This window comes from Cimex lectularius, unplaced genomic scaffold, assembly GCF_000648675.2.
Source record: "Cimex lectularius strain Harlan isolate CLEC.00 unplaced genomic scaffold, Clec_2.1 scaffold379, whole genome shotgun sequence".
Lineage (NCBI taxonomy): Eukaryota > Metazoa > Arthropoda > Insecta > Hemiptera > Cimicidae > Cimex > Cimex lectularius.
In genome coordinates this window covers 132,629-153,886 of record NW_019394211.1, presented here as the reverse complement: position 1 = coordinate 153,886, position 21,258 = coordinate 132,629, and the positions used below count along the sequence as shown (strand labels likewise).

The 21,258-nt window shown below is 38.2% G+C and overlaps 1 protein-coding gene across 1 annotated transcript in view; it reads left to right on the top strand.

Annotated features, from left to right (window-relative positions):
• LOC106667106 (zinc finger protein 287) overlaps positions 1–21,258 on the top strand; it is a 144,436-nt gene that overhangs the window by 87,815 nt on the left and 35,363 nt on the right. Inside the window, exon 6 of the mRNA XM_014394810.2 lies at positions 16,653–16,818. Coding sequence (XP_014250296.1) covers positions 16,653–16,818 — 166 coding nt within the window. The remainder of the gene's footprint in view (positions 1–16,652; positions 16,819–21,258) is intronic.

Sequence of the window (21,258 nt, the reverse complement as noted above, 5' to 3'; positions counted from 1 at the left end):
GACTGCACAGATACTATTACATAAAAGATCTGTTCTGCAAGAAATGTCAGGTGGTTCCGCCAATCGTCTATTGGATTTCTTATAATTCCATGCAAATAAGGCGTCTCGATTATCCTGGATTATCATATTAAATTACCTAGTCGTTTTGAAAAATTCTTTTCTTTTAAACAAATTTTATATTTTTTACGATTAAACGCTTTATAAACGAATATAAACAGGGCAACATGTCTTTTACAGTTTTTTCTATTAAACGATGTACTGCATTGGTCTTTAGGAAAGGGAAATTCAATTAAGCAAATTTATACCGATTAGCACTGGTTTATTGCGGAGTTTTATTTGAAGCTGATTTCAAGTCATCCAATAAAGCTCGAAAATTAAAGCCAAATCAATTTTGTTGCGCATTTAGGAGAGGATTAAAAGAGGAGGCCACAAGGCATTGCACCTCGAACTCAGTACATTTATTGTGCTCTTCTATTTTTATAACACACTGACCAGCATCAGATTGTTAATCAACCTCAACAGCCTTCAGTTTAGGACTTGCTTGCAAGCTGCAAGAATCTGCACTTGCACCCTCACAGAAACATAAAACGTGATCTGCAGTCCCTTCTTCTTTCTGGCGATATCTGCACATTTTTCTTCTTCTGTACTCCTATCCGGTGCGTGTAATATTTCAACTAGTTCTGGTGAGGTTACCCTCAAGTAATTCCTTTATAGGCCTTGCAGATGGCTTTTCTACGAATCTTTTCGCGTGCCCCTTGCCTCGGGTATTGTTCCATCAGGTTTTTGGACTCACTAAGTGCTGCTACTTTTTTGTGGCAAGATGCTAGCCACAATAGAGAATATATATTCATATGTCCCGAATGGACAGGGGGTAGTGGCCTCGATTGGCACGCCTAGTATGACATCTGCCTGAATCTCCTCCCTCGGTTACTATTGTTCGTTGACATGGCCCATCCTTACAGATGGTTGTACATTTATGAGTCTGTGAGCCGCTGATCTGGCTTTTCATTGGATTAAAATATGGAGCGATGGACCATTTAACAACACCTCCAAGGTGGCGTTGTACTCATGGTTCCAGTGGCACTGAGGCAAGCTTGTCTTGAGGGCTACTTACTCGCTTTAGCCTCCACCAAACCACCATCGATATGCCAACATTGCCTTATGACACAAGTGTAGGGTCATTGTTTCACATTTGTTTAGTTTATTCTTTGAGAGAATATATATTCATATGTCCCGAATGGACAGGGGGTAGTGGCCTCGATTGGCACGCCTAGTATGACATCTGCCTGTGTCTCCTCCCTCGGATACCATTGTTCGTTGACATGGCCCATCCTGTCCATGGTATGGTTTTTAACTAAGAAAACGACCCAATGTTCCTACTTTAGACATTAAACTGGATGGTCAAAAAAATACAAATATAGATATATTGTATTATAGATTAATATCATATCAATTATTGTTAATAATAGTTTTGGAAATAACTTATTTGTAAATGAAAATTTGAAAGTTGATATGTCTACGAATTAATTAATTCTCAAGAGTTTGGGAAAACCCAAAGACCTCGTTTATCATTAATTCGATTAAATAGGTGAAACTGTTTTGTTCTATATTTAAATTTAACGTACAACTGAACTTAGTTGGCGAAATTCTGAAAGAAACAAGAGCGAGAATTGACGGTCCAAACCTGGTACCGAAAGTTGTACGATTGGCATCACCACTCCGTCGTTCGACAATCGCTCTAAGCCGGTCATATGAAACAGCATTTGTCAAAAAGCGAAATTAATCGAAAAAAGGTCTCATTGTTTGTTTTCCAATCTCCGATTCTCCACGGCGGTCCCTATAGACAAAGGGGGCGCCCGGTCGCGCTGCTACCGTCGACTTAATCCATGGTTAATTAAGTTGAGACAGAGACGAAGCCGGTGGGAGACAAGATCCGAAACAATGGCCTCCGCTACAGCATATCTTGATCTGAATACGGCCACAACAAGAGGCCGTCAGCGTAAATTCGATTGAGCCCCGGGTGGCTCGCATATGTCCCGGAATGAAGCAATACATCGAGACTGGGCGGACCACTACGGGACAACGAGGCATCGACGATCCGACGGCCTTACACCACTCCACTACACGCCTTACACTATCCCTTTTCTCTTTACAATTCGCTGACGTTATTTAATATTTTTTAAACAAATATATCACTAGGAGATTCAAATTGATTACATTTTACTATATGTCTATACTATATGACTCATGGGTACTGAAGTTCTTTCAGCGTTCCTGCCGTGAAACACGCCACTTCTTTAAAAATAATTAAGGACTTATTATATATATAAATTAATTATATACTCTGTAATAATTGATTAAGGGGTTGTTAGTGGCTTAGTATGCACATTCAATATAGTTGCACATGCAAAAAGAAAAAATGGCACATAGAAAAAGTATTGCAGAAATTATATTTTGTCTTTTGTAACTGTTGTCTTGTTAAATATAATTTAAATCCATTTTAAGATTTTGATTAATGTAATAATTTGGCAGGAAGTTCAATGCCGAGGTTTTTATTGGGTGAAGAAGTATTGTTCCATGATGTGTGAAATGCCCTATCCTGAAACCTTTTTTTTAGGACCACATTATAACGGTGTTAACACTCTCTAAAAATACCATTAACACCTCGTGAATGGATCCATTTTTTTCCCTTCTGACCTGTTCGAGTGTTGCAGGAAAGACCAGGAATCGCCCCCTCCCTCCTGAACTAATGATTTCCTGAGGGCATTAGAAAACAGGTGCTAACCAAGTCAGTATCTCCAGGGAAAAACTCCTCCCGATTAATCCTTTTTCCACGGGGTGGAATGAAGACAAATGAATCCCGGGGGAAAATTGGGGCAAAAAAAACATCGCAGAAATATAAGGACTCGTCGTAAAGAAAGGAAGACAGGTGGGTCCTGTGACAGGTGTTACCTGTTCTCGGGTCATAACGACCATCGTGGGACAGTACAGGAAACGACGCAAGATTAACGTCCACCTTACGATTATTTAAATGCGTGGAGACTCGTTTCGACGCTTATGAAGTCTTGACCGAGAAACAGGTGATCCGTAGGGCACCTGATGTACAACTGGTGTACAACACAAGGCGAATTGAAAAGATAAATAAACGAGTCAGCATCACAGTTATTTCCTATCTGCCACCTGGCCTTAATAACAGTTTCCACCCTCGGGGCCCTCTCTAACGGGCTCACGTCTTCGCCTCCCGCTGTACTGAAAATAAGTATATCATCGGTAATTAACTGTACCCCAATGAAGCCCTTGCGTTAATCGTCAATAAGTCTCGTTCAGGATCAGAGGAAAGGAAGAAAATAAGATTGGAAGAAAAAACGAATATATTAAGACAATAGCGTGAGAGGTCAACTGAGCCAAATCGAAAGTAAATTAACCTTGTAAACAATGGTCTTTGGATGCTACTCATGATTATCAAATACCGATTTTTGCCAACTGATAATTTTTCCCCAAGATAAAATAGCTAAAGTTGCTCTTCACCGATTGGGAAGGTTTATATAATAATCATAACTAAAAGACAAACCTACCACTTACTGAACTAATACCCAAATCGATAATATGAAACTTCCGATGGTTCCAGGGTAGGGTTTAGCTTTTGCCGGTAGCTGAAAGGATTCGATGAATTTCACCCACACTAAGTGAAATTTACAGTCGATAGGTGACAAAGGCGATTTAACGCATTCCGACGCCGCCGTCGAAAATAAAACAAGCGTTTTGAATGTTAGATGTTGAAACGGAGTGGTTAAGCGTCATTGTCATGCTAAGGACCCAGGAGATGGAATTTGTGGGCTTTCGAGGACTCTGGTCGGTACCGGCTCTGCTCTAGTCCAATTTCATGAATCACGACAAATCTCGCCTTGTAGACTTACAGGTGAGCACCTGTTGCCGTCTCCTTTGAATTTCAAATGCCGCCCTCGGTTAGACAATGGCGGCTTGATCATCGCTTCCGGTACATCCGTGAGAAAGTTCTGAGGTTCCGCTCCGCCGATCGGCGACCACCACGCCCTGAGGACTTGACTAATTGAAACAAACATCCAAGGAGGATCTCTTTATCGCAAGTTACCTTCCCATGTCCTCAAGGAAGAGGGTGGTTTCCGAAGGGGAGGCGTCACGCCACCACTTTTCCCAGGCTAGACCGCATGGAGATTTTATGGAAATTAAGGGCGAGATACGAAAATATCTTTTTTAACATTAAAAAAATGCCAATTCTACAAAAGCCAAATCCCTAATTTAACTTACAGACAATCTGTAAGTGCTTAAAAAAAATAAAACATTATCATAATTCCTTGTTGGTGGGAACAGCGACGAAATATCAAGTTTGGAGAATTATTCACCTAAACTCAAACTCTATATAAAATCTTAAAAAAATAAAAACATCAATACAGAATTAACAGTTTCAGACAACATTAAAGTTGGTGAAAGTCCGAGCAGGTAAATATGTTTTACTCAAAAAGGGTATACGAAAAGAAGTAAACATATGAACCATACATCATGATTTTCCAACCAACTAAAAGGAAGAATTTGTAACTTTATATGCTGTTATGTACATAAACAAAAAATCAAAATGCGCTTTCCCGTGGCATCGAGAGATTTAGCTACAAATAAATATTTCTAGCCAAATCACTTACAATCATGGTTTTCTGAAATATTTTTTGGTTGAGAACTAGCTTGTGAACTTGTACTTTGATCAATTCTGCTCACATCGGTTTGCGTTTCACGATCCTTGTGTTTGTCTTGTTGAAAGGCGACGAATTGTATGTAGCTATCGAAGTTCATTCGAGTCAAACATGCGCGGAGCTCGCCAGAGTGTAAAACATAAATGATGAAACCATTCGCTCTAGCTTATGTCGACTTAGTAAGATGTGGAAGCTGAGCTGGTTTCCTCATAAATTGACCCAGGGTAACAAGCTATATCTTCTAAAAGTTGTCTTTCATTCCTGTCACTGCACGAAAACACGTTTTTGACAGGTTGTCACATATGACGAAAATGAATCAGTAACACGAGGAGGTTATACCATTACCGTCACTAAATGGCCCTGTCCAATTGAAGCTAAATTCACTGATAAAAAAGGTGTTGCTTTAAGTTTAGTGGATCACATTTTTAAGTTTTTTGAACCCCTTTTTGACAGTGCTTGATTAATTATGTTGATAATTATATAAAAACAATAACAAATGAAAAACCTCACGAACTTTTCTGGCAATTTCTTAAGAATTATGTTATTTCTATAAAGCTAATAAATATTTATATTTGACTCTATAACGCTTACTTTCCAACCCGTTCACGTCGAAAATAGCGTCAAACGTTGTTCCGTATGAACACATATTAAAGATAATAACAAGGAAAAGACTTCATGGCCATCGCTGGCATCAAAATGACCGTTAAACTGCTGGTAAATTTTTTCTATGAAGTGCTAACAATGGCCGGGCAAAAGCCAGAGCGATGTCAATGAGTTACGTCGGAAGATAGCCGAAAAGATTAGTGTCACCGGCTGATTGACAGCAGCCGGAGGCATTAGCATAAACTCGATTAGCATAATCGGTGCGAGGGTTGTGGGACATCCTTCTGCCCCGCCCCCATAAATCTCAGACTGGTTTACGACGTCTAGTAGCCCGGCCAATGAATGTTATTACCTTTGACACGCTTAACATCGACCCGACCCCTGAGATTAAGCCCCGTGCACTACTGGCAATTAGACGAAAATATATGAAGCCCTCCTGTGTAATTAAGCCTTATGCGGCCTCTCTCGTCCCAGTTGGTTTGATAATTGTTATATGTGAACTGAATATGTTGTAAACATAAGAAGGACATCGGATCCCCTGGTATTTCGTTTGACGGGCCAATCATAATATCCCAGTAAATAACGACCTTGCTTGTTTTTTCACCGGCTAAATGGAGAAAGTGAAATTATGTACTAGCTAATAAGAAAAATCAACAGAACAATTGAGAAAGTGAAAAGCGTAGAGAGTTCAAGTTCGAACTACCTGGTAATCAGAAAAGTTCGTGAGGTTTTTCATTTGTAATTGTTTTAATATAGTTAATCAACATTTACATACGAGGTTTAGGTGTGTACATCACGTAATACAAATAGAATATGCGTTAGTTCGTTAAGAAAAAGTGTCTTGAACAGTTCTTTCTCATGGCTTCAAATCCGTGCGTACTTATTGTGAATTGTACGGTTCTCGGGAGACAGAAGGATCTCGTAAAATTTGCGTTCGGTGAGGAAACAATAACTGAGCACTATCCTCAAAATTGGTACAAAATGTTTGCTCCTGGTAATTCTGAAAGAGTTTTGGAGATGAACTATGGTCTGTTAGACCTTATGTCTTGAATGAAAGACGAATTGAGGGAAGCTGTCGTATTTCATTCGAGCCAACATGTCAACAGCTCGCCAATCGTTGAAACCATTCGCTGCAGCTTACGACGACTTAGGAAGACGTGGAACCTGACCAAATTGACCGACTCATAAATTGACCGACGGCAACAAGCATCAGCGTCTAAGCATTTACCTTCTACCAAAAAAATAGAAACGTTTCTGCCTGGATTGCAACGAAAAATCGACCCTGTACAGGTAATAACGGGAGGTCGTACCATCGGATGTCTCAAAAAATCCCATTGACGTGAAAATCTAATATTCATCAGCGAAAGTTGATGTTTTTAGCTTGCTGTTACTTTTTTTAAACTTTTTGAGCATTTCTGGGGTTGCTGTTAGTTTTATTATTGCTTCATCACCAAACGCAGTTAAACTCATAAAATAAGCTCACAAGATTTATGGCTTTTGTAAGCATTAGAAAGAAGGTAATTGAAAATTTGTGGTGATCTGTTCAAGACACTTTTTCTTTATGAACTTATCTTTTGGTATCTTTATGGCGTAAAGACATAATCTTCCTACATAACTAGAAATATTGATTAACGGTATTAAAACTATAAACAATGAAAAACTGCACGCACTTTTCTGATTACCTGGTATCTTAGTTATTTTAGTACGTCGTAGGACATTGTTATCGTTTTAAACCAATGCATTTATAACAAAAATATAAATTTTTATCTCTGAAGCAAGCTTTTTGAATAAATTTATACACTCTTTCTTCTTTGTGATATATACAATCAAAAGACAAATGACGCTCTGGACTGGATGTCTCTGAACTATTAATCAATCAGTGTTATACATATTAGAATTTTACAAGATTTTCAGTACTGTTGTAAATCCAGTGCTACAGATCATCAAAGTGGCGTTTTAATTTTAATAGTCCATGCAGAGATGTGTAATAATTCCAAATGCTCCACAAATGTAATAAATATATTGTTGTTTTCGACTGACGGTCAAAGTAAAAGATTATTGTTGGTATTCCCTAATGACGTTACGGTTGGAAAAGAAAATAGGGATATCCCTTATTCAGGAAATTATTAAGGGTTCCGTTTTTGAATGGCTTGCCTAATGGGCATTCTATCCATAAAGGATAATATGAATTATGTTTATAATCGAAGAAGGAGGTTTAAGACAATTGCGAGCCATAAGGATTGTAAAGGCCATATGCGCCCACTTCCTCTAACGTCTTACGAGTTCCGGTCCGGTAATAACGAGGAGTAACGTCATCTGGCCCCGATTCCCACATCGATCACTGGCCCGGAGAATCGTCGGCGGTCTTGGGTGGCGATCTTTATAAAATGAAAGCACGTACTCGTGAATCGTCGTGAAAGCCGGGACAAGTGTATCTAAAAGGGGGCAATAAATGATTTCACGCCGGATCATCCTCGAGCGTGAGGTATGGACACGACGCGGCCGGCTCTGCTCTGCGGACAGATGTTCCATAAGCCACATGACGGAGAGCACGAGCCATTATTACAATTCCAATTACACGTCTTCGTTCTCTTGGCACATGTCAGACATGGCAATAGCCTAAAGTCACAGAAACACACGAGAACTTACCCTTGGCGAGTTTTAAAAACAGAAAAATGGCTGTATTTTTAGTTGAATATTGTTTGGTCCGATCAAATTCAAGTTAAACTATCTGAAATCTGACCTAAATCAAACACATTTTATTACACACAATATTTAGATGAGTTTTGCCATGCTCCCCAGCTGAAACGCATCTCACAAACCAAAATATCGAGGTTAGGTAGACCAGGCTGAAAAAGCGACCGAACTACAAATCATATTTCCTTAAACTTTCTAAATGAAATTCACGTTTAAATGTTCTATCCCCCTACATTAAGACTATTTGCCCTTCGCTTCAAAAATCCAATTATTTTACCTAAACGTTCAAAATTTGTTTTATTTAAAACTAAGGAATACCTAAAAAAAAGTTTTTTTAATAACGATTTTTTTCATTTTGGCTTTGTACTTAATAATATTGCTTTCTTATTTTCGTACATGAAGAAAGAAAGCATGAATGGACCAAAATTTGTTTAACCTTTGCTCAAGCTTAGCAAATCCCATGAGTTTAGGGCGGGTGCCATGTTTTTCCTTCAATGTTCCATGTTGTATATTGGCAATAATGATTTTTTTTTGGGGGGGGGCAATCTAACATTTTTATCTTGGTTCTTCTATCTCCAACATGGGCTCTCCACTCCACCACTGCATCTTGTATCAATTGTTATATTTTCCAAACAAAAATTTTTCATATTCAGTTTATAATTTAACCCTTTCTTGCTTCAGAGGTCAACTTCAAGTTTTAAATTTACGGCAGCGCAGTGTTGTACTTGCTCGTGTATTGGCAACACTGATTCATTTAGCGCTAATCAAAACGTTCTATCAATATACTTACGGGATTTTCCGCTAACCTTTTAACAAAATTGCTTCGTCTTGCTTTAAGGCAACATTAGACCATAAGTGTTTATGTCCGGAGGTTGGGGTCTTATTCTCCTTTGCAATTTTTACAATATTTGATATTATTTATATAGCAACTTGAGCGAATATTTTCTTTTAATTATTAAACAATTCCCGTAGGATAAATCATCTGAGTAAATTTAACCAAATTCCTAATGTTCGTCTTGCTTTAAGGCAACATTGGGCCATAAAGGGTTAATAATTGATTAAACTATTTCTAAACTAAACAAGTATTGTTAACAAAGAAATATTGCAAATCATTCCCTTTTTAACTAAATTGTTAGCTTTTTGTTATTACAACAGCAGATGTAATACGACAAATGGGCATAATTCTTTAGTATCAGGTATGCATTTTAGTATCCAACTTGCGGATTTGTCAATCGGAGCCACTCTTCATTCGGCGATCTCAGATTCCCGGTTCTGTTCGGTAGAGGCGGAACTCGATAAACAATAGCATTTTAATGGCATGCTATGGGTTTAAAAGTGTTAATGACCAGCAGATGAATAACGTGCCGGGAAAGGGCCCAGATGAATATTTCCTCCGATCCGTCACGGCGGGCCGAGACAATGAAGGAATCCCGTCTTTTGTTCGGTTAAGATGAAATTCTGAACCCTCAAAATCATTATAGGGCACCGCTAGAAAGGCAAAAAAGTCACAGGGCAAAGCGTTCGACAGAAACGCTACCAGGCCCTTCCCTCCGATTTTCATGCCTGCATGTATCAAATTAACTGCGATATTTTTGATTCGAGTCCCCATAAAGGGTGTGTAGAAAATAAATATCATCACTCACTGCCATCATCATGATATTGACCAACATAACAAAACCGGCAAAAAGCAGTAACATTTAAAACGTACGCCTTAACATGTTCTGCGTCACCTGTGATTGGTTTATTCCTTTATAAACTTTTTTTAGTTTGGGCGCTACATTTTCCAAAGCACATTGGGCACTCTCAACATGACACACGAGAAGGACACATCTACACGGAAAACAAACACTTTGAGCCCTGAAGATGATCTCAATAATGATCGAAACGTTGGCATGATAAAAAAAATGTTTTTCTAAAACCTACGTCACACCAGACCGCATCTCACGATTTCCGAATAATCATTTTCCAAAGCGTACCAACGTGTTATAATATAATATATAAAAAAATGGCTAACAAAAATAATAAACCCATCCAGGGTGATCGAAAACGGCCGAACGATAAAAAAAAACTTTTCCTGTTTAGTTTTAAACAGCTAGGTTCCATTCTCACGCAATTATTTGAAAAGAAAAGATAAATAGTTATTCATGACAACAGGCAGTTAGAGAAATTCATAAAGCCCTGCAGACGCTGATGGCGCCGTAATAAAAATTTTTAAAGTGAAAAATGCCCACTCCGATGTCCTAAATCTCGTCTTTTGAACGGCGCGTGAGTTATGCTAGTCAGGCATGCGAGGCGGCCTGTAAATCCAAATAAATACAGACATTACTATTCACCCGGTGTCCACACAAGGCTCCCTAAATAAAATTAATTTTGTATTTTCCGACAATTGGAAACGACTTGGGCAACCGAGGATGTCGTGGCGAAGGAAGGATATTGAGCAAGGGGATGTTGAAAAATGAAAAATATTCTATTGGAAAGTGAATGGGAATGTATAATTGTAAAGTGTCTTCACCGGATTAAGAACCCTTCAATAGTTGTACACAGTTCACAAAAATATCACAAGTCTGCAGGTGATTAACCCTGATGACCCTTTTATTAACAACTATATATGTACATCAAACCGTTTTTTAAAAAACTGCTATGGTTTTGTAAGGAAGACCTTGATCGGAATTCCTAGAATCTTCATAACAATCGGGGGCGAACATTAAATCTGGAAGAAGGGTTAAAAAATCCTCGGGTTGATTACTCCTATGGCCCTCATTAGCTGAACACACATCAGGCACCCTCATGATGACTCTGTTTCAATTTCCTCTTCTCTTTCTTCTACATTACAGTCCGGCTCTAGATTACACTTCAGGGATCATTCATTCCCGTTCGGGGTCCATTATCCTCCGACGTGTAAATTACAACTGGCTACCGTCTCTCTCTTTCTCTCTTCGGCGTGTGGGTTGACTTTTTAATTGTTCCCTCTCTGAAACTAGTTAAGCCCCCGCCTACTCGGCAGAACGTGGGGAGAAGTAATTCCTTTCGTTTTATAATTATACCCGTGCTCTACCTCTTCCACGCTGCCTCCGATTCTTAATGAAACGCCATAACTAAAAATAAACAGGGAATTGATAGAATACGATGCCGAGATGTAATCAAAAGAGGTGTTACACCGAGGATGAGACCGTCGGAGCGGTTCGATCTCATACTTGGCCGGTAGAGCAGTACGCTTTTGCATGTCTGAACAAATTGAACGACGTGTCATTACAAAGGGCGCGATTGCGTGAAAATCGTACATCTCCACAATTTGTTAATCGTTAATGGTCAGTTGAAATCTTCTGCCGAGTCCGCCGTGACGATACGAGTTCCTCGGGAGACTCTTTAAAGTTATAATTACTCCGGCTGACTGTTTACTGTACTAATTGCTCCCACGACTGGCTGCTTGTTTTTGACTTTTACGAGCTCAGACTGAACCTTTTACGAACAGAAACCCATCGTTGCGAGCCATCCCCTTAAAGAACGAGACGGAAAATTGGATCTGTGAATCACGTGTACTAACGAGAAAATCATTTGCGACCGGAACAAGTAACACCTAAAGCGACTAGTATGACTTTCTAAAACATAATATTTTTGCTAAATCTCCTATTGACTATAAAGAACCCTTGACATCCGACAAAATTTCAAGCTCCTTATTTATAAACAACGATTAATCAAACGGAACAAACTTATTTCATTTAGATTGGTCTGTTTATAGCCTATATCCAAATATCAAAGAAACTATTACTATTTTTGGCTCGTTTCTGATCGTCCGACTTTACATCTTCATTGGAGGTTTTGTGTAATACCTCACAATTAGATTTATCTACAATATTACACGATCATCTGTTGTATAAAATCTATGTAGTTCAATCATGTCTTATTTTCATTTTATAATTTATGCTTGTAACTTTAAAGCAAACATGCAAATTCAGAGAGCATATCAGACGTTCAATCGTGAGCATACCCGACCACAATCGATGCTCGCTTCTCGTTTAAGTTTTACTAGTTGCCCTGCTGGCTCGAAACATAACTTTGTCCCAGTCCCCATGTTGCACGTACATTCTTTGATATCTTTGCAATCATTTTACTAATAAAATTAAAAAATCTCGACCTAAATCAAGGTGTAATTTTGTTTAGGGATAACAAGCTAGATTTGGAGGATTTTTGAATAGTCCAGTAAGGTTTGTTCTTATGATGAGAACAATAATGTTTGGAAACAAAAAATGAGACATCCTCTCTTTTCATTATTCTACTTGATTTTTTTTTTTTTTTTTTTTTTTTAATGTGCTTTAGTATTTGAAATGAAATGATTTAGTATTTGAAAATTTACCCCAGAATGGTAGCTCTAGCTTACGTCGAGTTGGGATGACGTGAAAGGTGAGTAAATGGACATTTGGCTTTTGCTGCTTTCAAATAATCTGGATCTCGGTATGGATGAAAAGACAAATTTGATGGTTATCGACCAAGCTTTGGACCTATTTTAAGGTAATCATCAGGGCAAAACCATCTTAAAGATGTCTACAACTTGACATAATTAAGATTTTAGGCTCAAATTTCTTTGAAGATGATAACCTGCAGACTCAGTCACGACATTATCAAAGACTGTCAACTTTCAGAGCTTTCAGAGCACAAAGTAAAGGTGTATAAGCTAGGGCGAATTGTTTCATCTCTTAAGTTGAACAGTCTGGCGAGCTCCTGATACGTTTGACCCGAATGAATTTCAATAGCACCCCTCAAGTCGTCATTCAAGGTATGCTTTGAGTATGGTGAAGTATTTTTTTGAAACTTTTAGAACCACTTTTGGGCAATGCGCTCAATATATTGTTTCAACACTGAACGCAGCGCAAATTTTATTAGCTACCTCGGCCGCCCTATTACCGAGCTTAAATGCATACAATAAGCACGCACGAATTATTAGTTTTGAACCTACGAGATATATATTTTTAAAAATATTATCGTATGATATTTATTAAATATTTTATCATTTACAGTGAACTGTTCCCCACACTTTCACTTTTTTTAATTGAGGTAATCGACTGATTGAATGGTTACCGTGATTGAGATAATATATATAAATATGGCATACATATACTGGCAATTTCAGCTATTGTAATTTACAATAAAGTGCTGGCAGTCAGGTGTCAGACCTCGGTCTTATCTGGCCAGCCTCCGACGTTGGGCTCAACACTTTCACGCCAATAAATACATTTACTCTCAACACACCTTACGTCAACGGACTATCAGTACTATATATATTATAACATCCTTGTTTCCTCCAAAACTCGGAACAGGGGACCCGGAGATTCGCTGCCCTACTCGAAAACAATTCTTATATTGGGCGGGATTCCTATGCGCTCGCTATATGGAGCCAAGGAATGGCACACTTTATAAACATATGCATTGCACGCGCGGGATTATAGAGCTTTATTACAAGTTTATTATATAAGTTTCTACATTGCCAAATTGTCGACAACAATTGACCTTACTTCTTCTCAACTTGTCGCCTATACTTTGTTTCACATATCCTTCAAAGAGTGACGTTACTCCCTTAATAAATTCATCCTCATAGCTGAATTTAATCTTTAGTTTAGAATTATGTGTTTCTTCGTCCATTTATTCTTTATTTATATTATTTTTTTATTTTAAAAAAGGTGTTTTATTTGCATGCTTTAACTCTCATGTAATGCACAAGAGCAATGCGAGTCGATTTGGCTGACGGGCTTAAGTCCATGCCTAAAGTGTTAAAAATTTGTAAGGGTTGTAATTGATGCGAAAAAAATTACTAAAACAAAATTATTATTATTAATGGTAATTATTAACGAGAATGAAAAACAAGATAAGAAAAGACCAAATCTTCGCACAATGTCTTCTGAAAGCGTGATACTTTTCTTAGATGTTTCGATAGAATTACAGATATGAAATCAATATAATTAAATTCAGTTGAAAAGTTTTTATTTTCTCACGGGCAAAACAATTTCTAATCCAATCGCATAGAAGGCATGTAAAAAACGAAAGCGATCGCATTAACGTGAGAACGCATTGAAAATTAGACCCGAGTTCACTTTCCCTCCACGTCCATGGCCGGTGAAAGAAGAGCTCCTTCGTCCTTCTGGCCTCCTGCCCCTCGCCAGCCAAAAGAATAAAACACCGTTCGTTTTAATGGACGGCTGGCCAGGAGAAATTAAAAACGATGATTTCAGAAGAACGTTATGAGTTATTACCGTCGATTTCACAATGGCTGAGCAGGGCAACAAAGCCGGCAATTAGCCGAACTCATATTGTCACGGGTGAACGGGGTCGTCACATTTTTTTCTTCAACAGGCAAAATATTGACTTCCTCTTTCACACATATCGTTAAGTCCCATCGTCGGCCAACTGGGACATGCTTCAAATCATTTTAACCGCTCTGTTGGACATCATATCGTCCCGTTGAAAAGAAGAAGCTCCAGGGCGTAAACAAAGACGATTCTCTTTTCCGTCCCAAAAAGGCCAACATCATTAAATACATACCTCCGAAATAATTAAACCGACAGTTTTTTTAAACATTACACAAAGAACAAAACCTCGTATTTCCATCATACTAGTTCATCACATCAGTTTAACCTTGAACTAATACACACAAATAAAAGGAATTGAACAGTCGCTGCGGACTTCTTTATAAACTACTTACGGAATCTAACAAATCCACAAAAAACATACTGATACGCTACAAAACACTACTGAAACCGATTTGGATTTATGGACTAGAACTTTGGGATCCTTCCAATCCAATGAGCTTAGAATCATAGTCACCGCTCCCTGTTATGCCTCCAGTACCACCCTCAAAATACCCTTTGCAAAAAATGAATCCCTACCAAATATATTCCACTCACCCCAACCCACTAGCCCCCTTCACCATAATCCCTATAAACCCGACAGACGACTAAAGCGGAGATGGCCCCGGGACCTCCTTCCCATGGACCAGCCTTTGTGTAAAATTGGGAGAACAACAATGGTTGCTAACTCCCCTCATAACATAGTGTATTGTAAATACATATGATATACCATAAAATTTTAAAATGTATTTTTTAAGTAGATGGTAATAAAAATTTTATTAGGAAAAATCGAATGCATCAGATCCTCATGCATCATCAGTTCGATCTTTGTTACTAAACATCTAAAGACACATCTCAAAACCTAACCCGATTTCAAATCAATTTAATAAATATTTGACAGGAATAAATTTAAAATTTCCTTACCCTAAACTATACTAAAAAATCGTTTAAAAGCCATTCATTCAGATATTTACACAGTAGAGTATGAAGACATCGGGTTGGTTAGTTGATGCTACCAATGCTCGTGCCTTGGAAAATTTTAAAAGAGGATTCACTGGCAAAAAAATCCTCATAAAATTGAGTAGCCAAGCAGGTATTGAAGCATTAGCATGTAAAAAATCACATCAAATCTAGTGAGTGAATGCATCCAAAATTTCCAAAACTTGGGGAAACACAATAACTGGATGATATCTTTGGTACAAGGACACAAATGGGTAATGGAAATGTTGACGCACTGGCCAAAGGAGGGTCTGCAAGACGGCCCTGAACCTATTCTTGGGATAATAAAAACAAAAACAAAATCCCCCATTACAGAACGGATCCAAAAAAGACGAAAGGATAATGTGCTAGACACACCTTAATAGTAAGCATATGCTAAAACAACCCTCACCAATAAATAACTCACTGCCACAATTAGAGAGGGCTAAACAGAAGAGTGATAAGACTATCAACCGGTCATTGGCATCTGAGATTACATCTACACAACATGGGCCCCATCTGTAGATTGTGCAATGAAGAAGAAAAGATATCCTCCGATACCATCTTCGAATGCGAAGCAACCGCTCAATGAAGATATAACCTTAGTTACAAAGAAAACTCACGGAAAGGAAATGTAGTAAAGATAATGTCAATGACCTAGTATGTCTTAGGAGAAGGATCGAGACAATTGGACCGAAGTAAGAAAGTTCAATAAGCCAGAGTCTCCAGTGGATGGAGATCATAAAGCGCACCTCCTAGTAATCTTTCATCTTCGTAATCGAGACATCGACTATCTTCTACCACAGCGCTGATCACGAGTTATTTCCCAATAAAACAATCAATCATTCCATCTTCAGTAAGAATTTGAAACTTTCATTAGTGAAGAGGTCTATAAAAGTAATGAATTGGTTGAACGTTGGGATAAATTTTTATTTTTTATAGGAAAATTGGGAAATATTTTAAAGGGTATGTTTTGTACTGCGCACCTCGTGATCAATTGAATAAAAAATATTACAAAAATCAGTCAACCCTATTTCACCGATTGATAATGCTGACAAAATCGACCATTTGTATTTACCTAAAATTTGGTTTATGTTATAAATATAATAATTGACTAACACGTAGTTAAAGAGATGCATAGTTACTTGACTTCTTAACTTTAAACATTCCTGTTTGATGCCAAACTGTCAGATCACTTAACAGTACTTAGTCACGAACCCAGGACATCTAATTAGCACTTAGTTCCTTAAACTGATGAGTTTATTTCCTTTTAAACAGCTCTGTTTAATTATACGCTTTGTTTTTGTTTCAGGAAAAGCCGCACAAGTGTTCTTTGTGTTCCAAGTCGTTTCCGACCCCGGGCGACCTCAAGTCGCACATGTACGTGCACAACGGGTCTTGGCCGTTCAGGTGCAACATCTGCAGCCGGGGCTTTTCGAAGCACACCAACCTCAAGAACCACCTCTTCCTCCATACAGGTAAAAGTCCAAAGAAGCAAGCGCAGGAAGAAGGAAGAGGGATCGAGTCCGAACCTCTCTGCCCCAAGGGATGATGACGAGTCTCCCCCCCCCGAGCCCACCCCCTTGTACATAATTATTTATAGCCCCTTTGTACATAACGCACGCCTCTATTGTACATAATACAAAGAATGTATATTTTGAATTACTGAATAAATAACTATTGCATATATTTTTACTGAAACTTTCTGGTCTTTTTATTTGACACGAAGGACTCCCAGTATAATCACAATTATTGTTTCGTTTTGTTTGATTAAGCTAAAAAATTTATTTAAATTTTTAACACCGGTTTTTATTTCAAGAAACATATTTTCTTTCAATGTGCCTGAGAATAAAACTATTTAGCCTAAATTCTGCAATTACCTTTTTTAATGATTAAAGAATTTATAAAAAATTGAAAAAAGTTCAATTCTTTTAAAGTTTACATACATGACTGAAAAAAGGAATCGTTTTAAGATAAAATATTATTGAATAATTTTTGACTATTGTTAGGTTAAATGGACTTAGTTTAGGGTCAAATATCATTTTTATTTAAATATATGTTTTATACATTTGAAAAAATAATAAATATAGTTTTATGAATATAAGTAATTTTTTTTATAAAGAATGTTACTGAATAAACGTTATGAGAAAAGTTTTTCACTGCTGACTTTAATATTTGATATGTAATTATGTGATCTTTTTTCTGTAGTGAAACGTCCCAATTATCTCGGGAATAGGTAACAAATTGAAGAAATGTGCAAATTTTAATAATGTAGATAGATATACCTATTAATTTTCTAAAGGAGCTTAATTTTCGGGAGTTGACTGATCCTTAACCTTCTTCGCAGCAGGTTCTGTCAAATCGCTAATATCGCCAGTTAATGGCGCCCGGGCTGAGCGTCGGCCGACCCATCACGATATATAATTTATGCGAGGGGAGCATAACAGGCATAAATATGAACGGCCGGTGGGGTTGGCCTGGCCGTTGGCGTGATAGGGTGAGCATAGCGCCCGTTCCGAGAGTTATGTCCGCCCCGGGAAGTTTAGCCGGACGTGTGACCAGTTTCCATTAAGTCGATTAATCTGCCCCTGTAAATGTAGTAGCGCGACCCGGCGGGCCCTGCTAATGATTTATACAGGGTGCATACATTATTCATGGACTCTGCCCCGGGTCATTAGAACCATAGTGTATATTATGGCTGGCCCCTGTTCTAACAATAATTTATGCATATTGCTACTGGTTAAGGATCCCGCGATAGGTGGGGCTCCTCGCGACATTTGTTATTTATCCCGCAACAGTTAATCTATAGTTCATTTCCATACAGAGGAGAGGTACGGGACCCTCATCTCTCCGTATACGACTATCCAGCATAAAAGGGAATGGAAAAAATAAAGAAATGAACCCTCCTATGTTGTTTTCCCTCTAACAGATGAAATAACCCAGCCAACATACCCCCTCCAACCCAACAGGCAATTTATTTTATTGATAAAAAAAAATTTATTAATTATTATTTTACTATAACATGTACTTAAACCGAATAATTAAACACTAAAATATTAGTTCGTCGTTTTCGATTTTGGTTTTTCACAGAATTTCGGCTTCTCGCCTCATACAAATTTCAAAACGCCCTAAGTGTAAGAATTTACCTTCTGCTCATATAAGTATAATAAAGAATCAAAATTTGTCCGTCAGAGAAATTTCCGGATGTTGATTGTTATATAAATAAACAGGGAAGACTTATCAAATGGCAAGCTTGTTTACATGAAATGTCTTGCCGAAACAATAAAGTTTACAGTAAACCTTTTAATATTGAATTCTTTAATTTTTTCACCAACTTTATAACAGCATATTCACATGAATACATAAAATAGATAAAAATCATAATTGAAATAAAACCCTGGAAGTCATTTCTTTAGACCGAATATTAAAAACTCATAAAGGAGATGGAGGATATTCCATTTCACCGTGAACTTCATTAAAGTCTCGTGACTTCAGATTGTGATACCTTACACGTCTACATTTCGAACCAATCCTCAATTGTTTATTCAAAAGAATGAAGGGGAAAAAGTTCTGACTAATTCAAATACCATTTCATATAGCTTGTTTAATTTGAAGACTCTCAAAAATACTTTAGAGGAGCTTTAGCAAGTGTGTTACGAATCGATGCGAGAAAAAAAGGCTCATTTTCGGTAGGTGATCAGTGCCGGGTGTTTTTATGATCAGATTTCGTCAGAACAGATTAAAACAGGACGTGATGAAATTTGTTATCAATGTTAAATAAAAAAGTAGGAATTGGTTGCTGATTACCCTTTTCGAATGAATATTAATTTTCTCATTACTCCAATGCATATTTTGCTGTATAGTTCATACCCACATGTTTCTGGACACGGTGGAGGTTATTCATTAGTTAGATTATTATTAGGAGCTTCCACCGATCGGCTCGTAATTTGGATCGGTGAGGTCTATGATTCTAGGCGTGTGCTTTGAATAATGAAACATAATGGGGGTATTAAAATGAAAACACGTTTTGTAATTTTTATTGCGATGTAAAAAGGGTCGGTTCCCCGGCCGTTGGGTGTGGCGGCCGAGTGAGGCTAATTGTACACTAATCACGGCGGGATTTTGATGGCCGTACACCGGCCGGGGGGGTGTTCGTTGGGAGGGGGATGGGTCCGGCCAGTTTCGATCTGAGCCGAGATTACAGGCCGACTCAATGGGGGGATATTTCATGTAGCGACCTGTTAAATAACCTCATTCCCTTCCACCCTATCTTTTATTGATCTACCAATTTCATTAGTGTTCATGAATATGATTAAGGAACCAGGGTGATTAAGAGAAACCCCTCTTCTTATTTTAGTTTGGCCAATTTTCAAGTACATGACTGGCCATGGGCCTCATTGACTAAAATTACCCCTTTCAATAAAACATAACTTTCAATGTTCAAAATGACTTTTGTCCATGCAGAATGTCGAGACTATATAACTAAGACTAATCGCTGAGAAATTAATGGGTCAGAGATAAATAATATATAATCCCCTATTAATTTACAAGTTTTTTAAACCGTACGGAATTTCTTTTAAACAAAAAATATGTAATATGTTGGCAAATTGTGAAGTCCTTTTATGGAAAACTAAAGTGAAAAAAGTTGAACGTCTATTGAACTTGCATATAGAACAAGCCTGCCTAATTTCGGTTTACTTTACTTAATGTTATACCTTCGGCAAATGTAATAAATTTTAGTGTTATAATTACGATTCAATAACATTTTACAAACTATGTTGAGAAATCGACGTTTCTTGGCGACATGACGGCGGATGATAAACGGAGGGAGTTGGTGAAAAAGCGAGGTACTCCGAAGTAAGTGGCCGGCTGGGAGGAGGAGGTTGGTTGGTCATTGCCGGCCAAGGCCATCATCAAAGCCCATCATCGGGCGGAAGGAACAATACCAATCCGAGAGCCGGCTGCCAGGAGGGTAGAACCGATGAGGAGCTCGCCTGTACGACGTCGATTGTTCCATTTCAGCCCGGGCTCCACCCACGCTCCTTCATCCCTGCGCCGCTCTCATGCGAACCGAATTCTTATGATTTGCGAATTGTAATTCTGATGGCTTTTTATATGAAAAGCTCAGTGTCTGAGGCAAAATGTACGTAACGCGGCAACAAGCTCGACAAGTTGGTTTTTGCTCGCTGGAGAAAAATATCATTTTTTATCTCAAAATTCAAAACTCGTTTTTAGGGGTAAGAACTGGCACTACTTAGGTTCGAGATTATTAGATTTGGCATCGAGGTCCCTCTGTGTCCTATGACTAGATTATTTAATTTGGCATCGTGGTACCTCTGGGTCCTATGACAAGATTATTAAATTCGGCACCGTGGTCCGGTGTACCTGGGTCCTAAAAATTTATCACGACAGTTCGATAGTAGCTGTGTTGGGTTTTTCTCTTCCTCCTTGCAGAATTAACGAACACGGAGTCGATTTTTGCCCAGATGCCCATTTTTTTCTGCAGTGCCACTTCAGGAAACCAGTCAAGATTTGGAGTCTCTTCCTGCTTCCCACATTGACATGTTGTTTCCTCTCTTTCACCCTGCCATTGCTCCTAATATGTTATTTGATCGAATTGATCAAGATTTTGCAACTGCACCCATTTCTTCGTTTATCCCTTCTTCTGCATATCATGATATCCCATAAAGAGGGACTTCCTAAATACAAAACCGCTTTCGAGCTGATGATGCTAGGAGTTAAGGCCAAGATGGCTGTTTAACCTTCTCGCATGATAACTACTAAATTCACATTAAGTATATCTGTCAATTGCCTGGAACTTGGATTGAAAAACTGCAGGTATTATCTGGCTCCTATTAATTAATTATGGGATCAAATAGTCCCAAATAGTGGAGTTTTCCCAATTTCCAAGCGTTCTT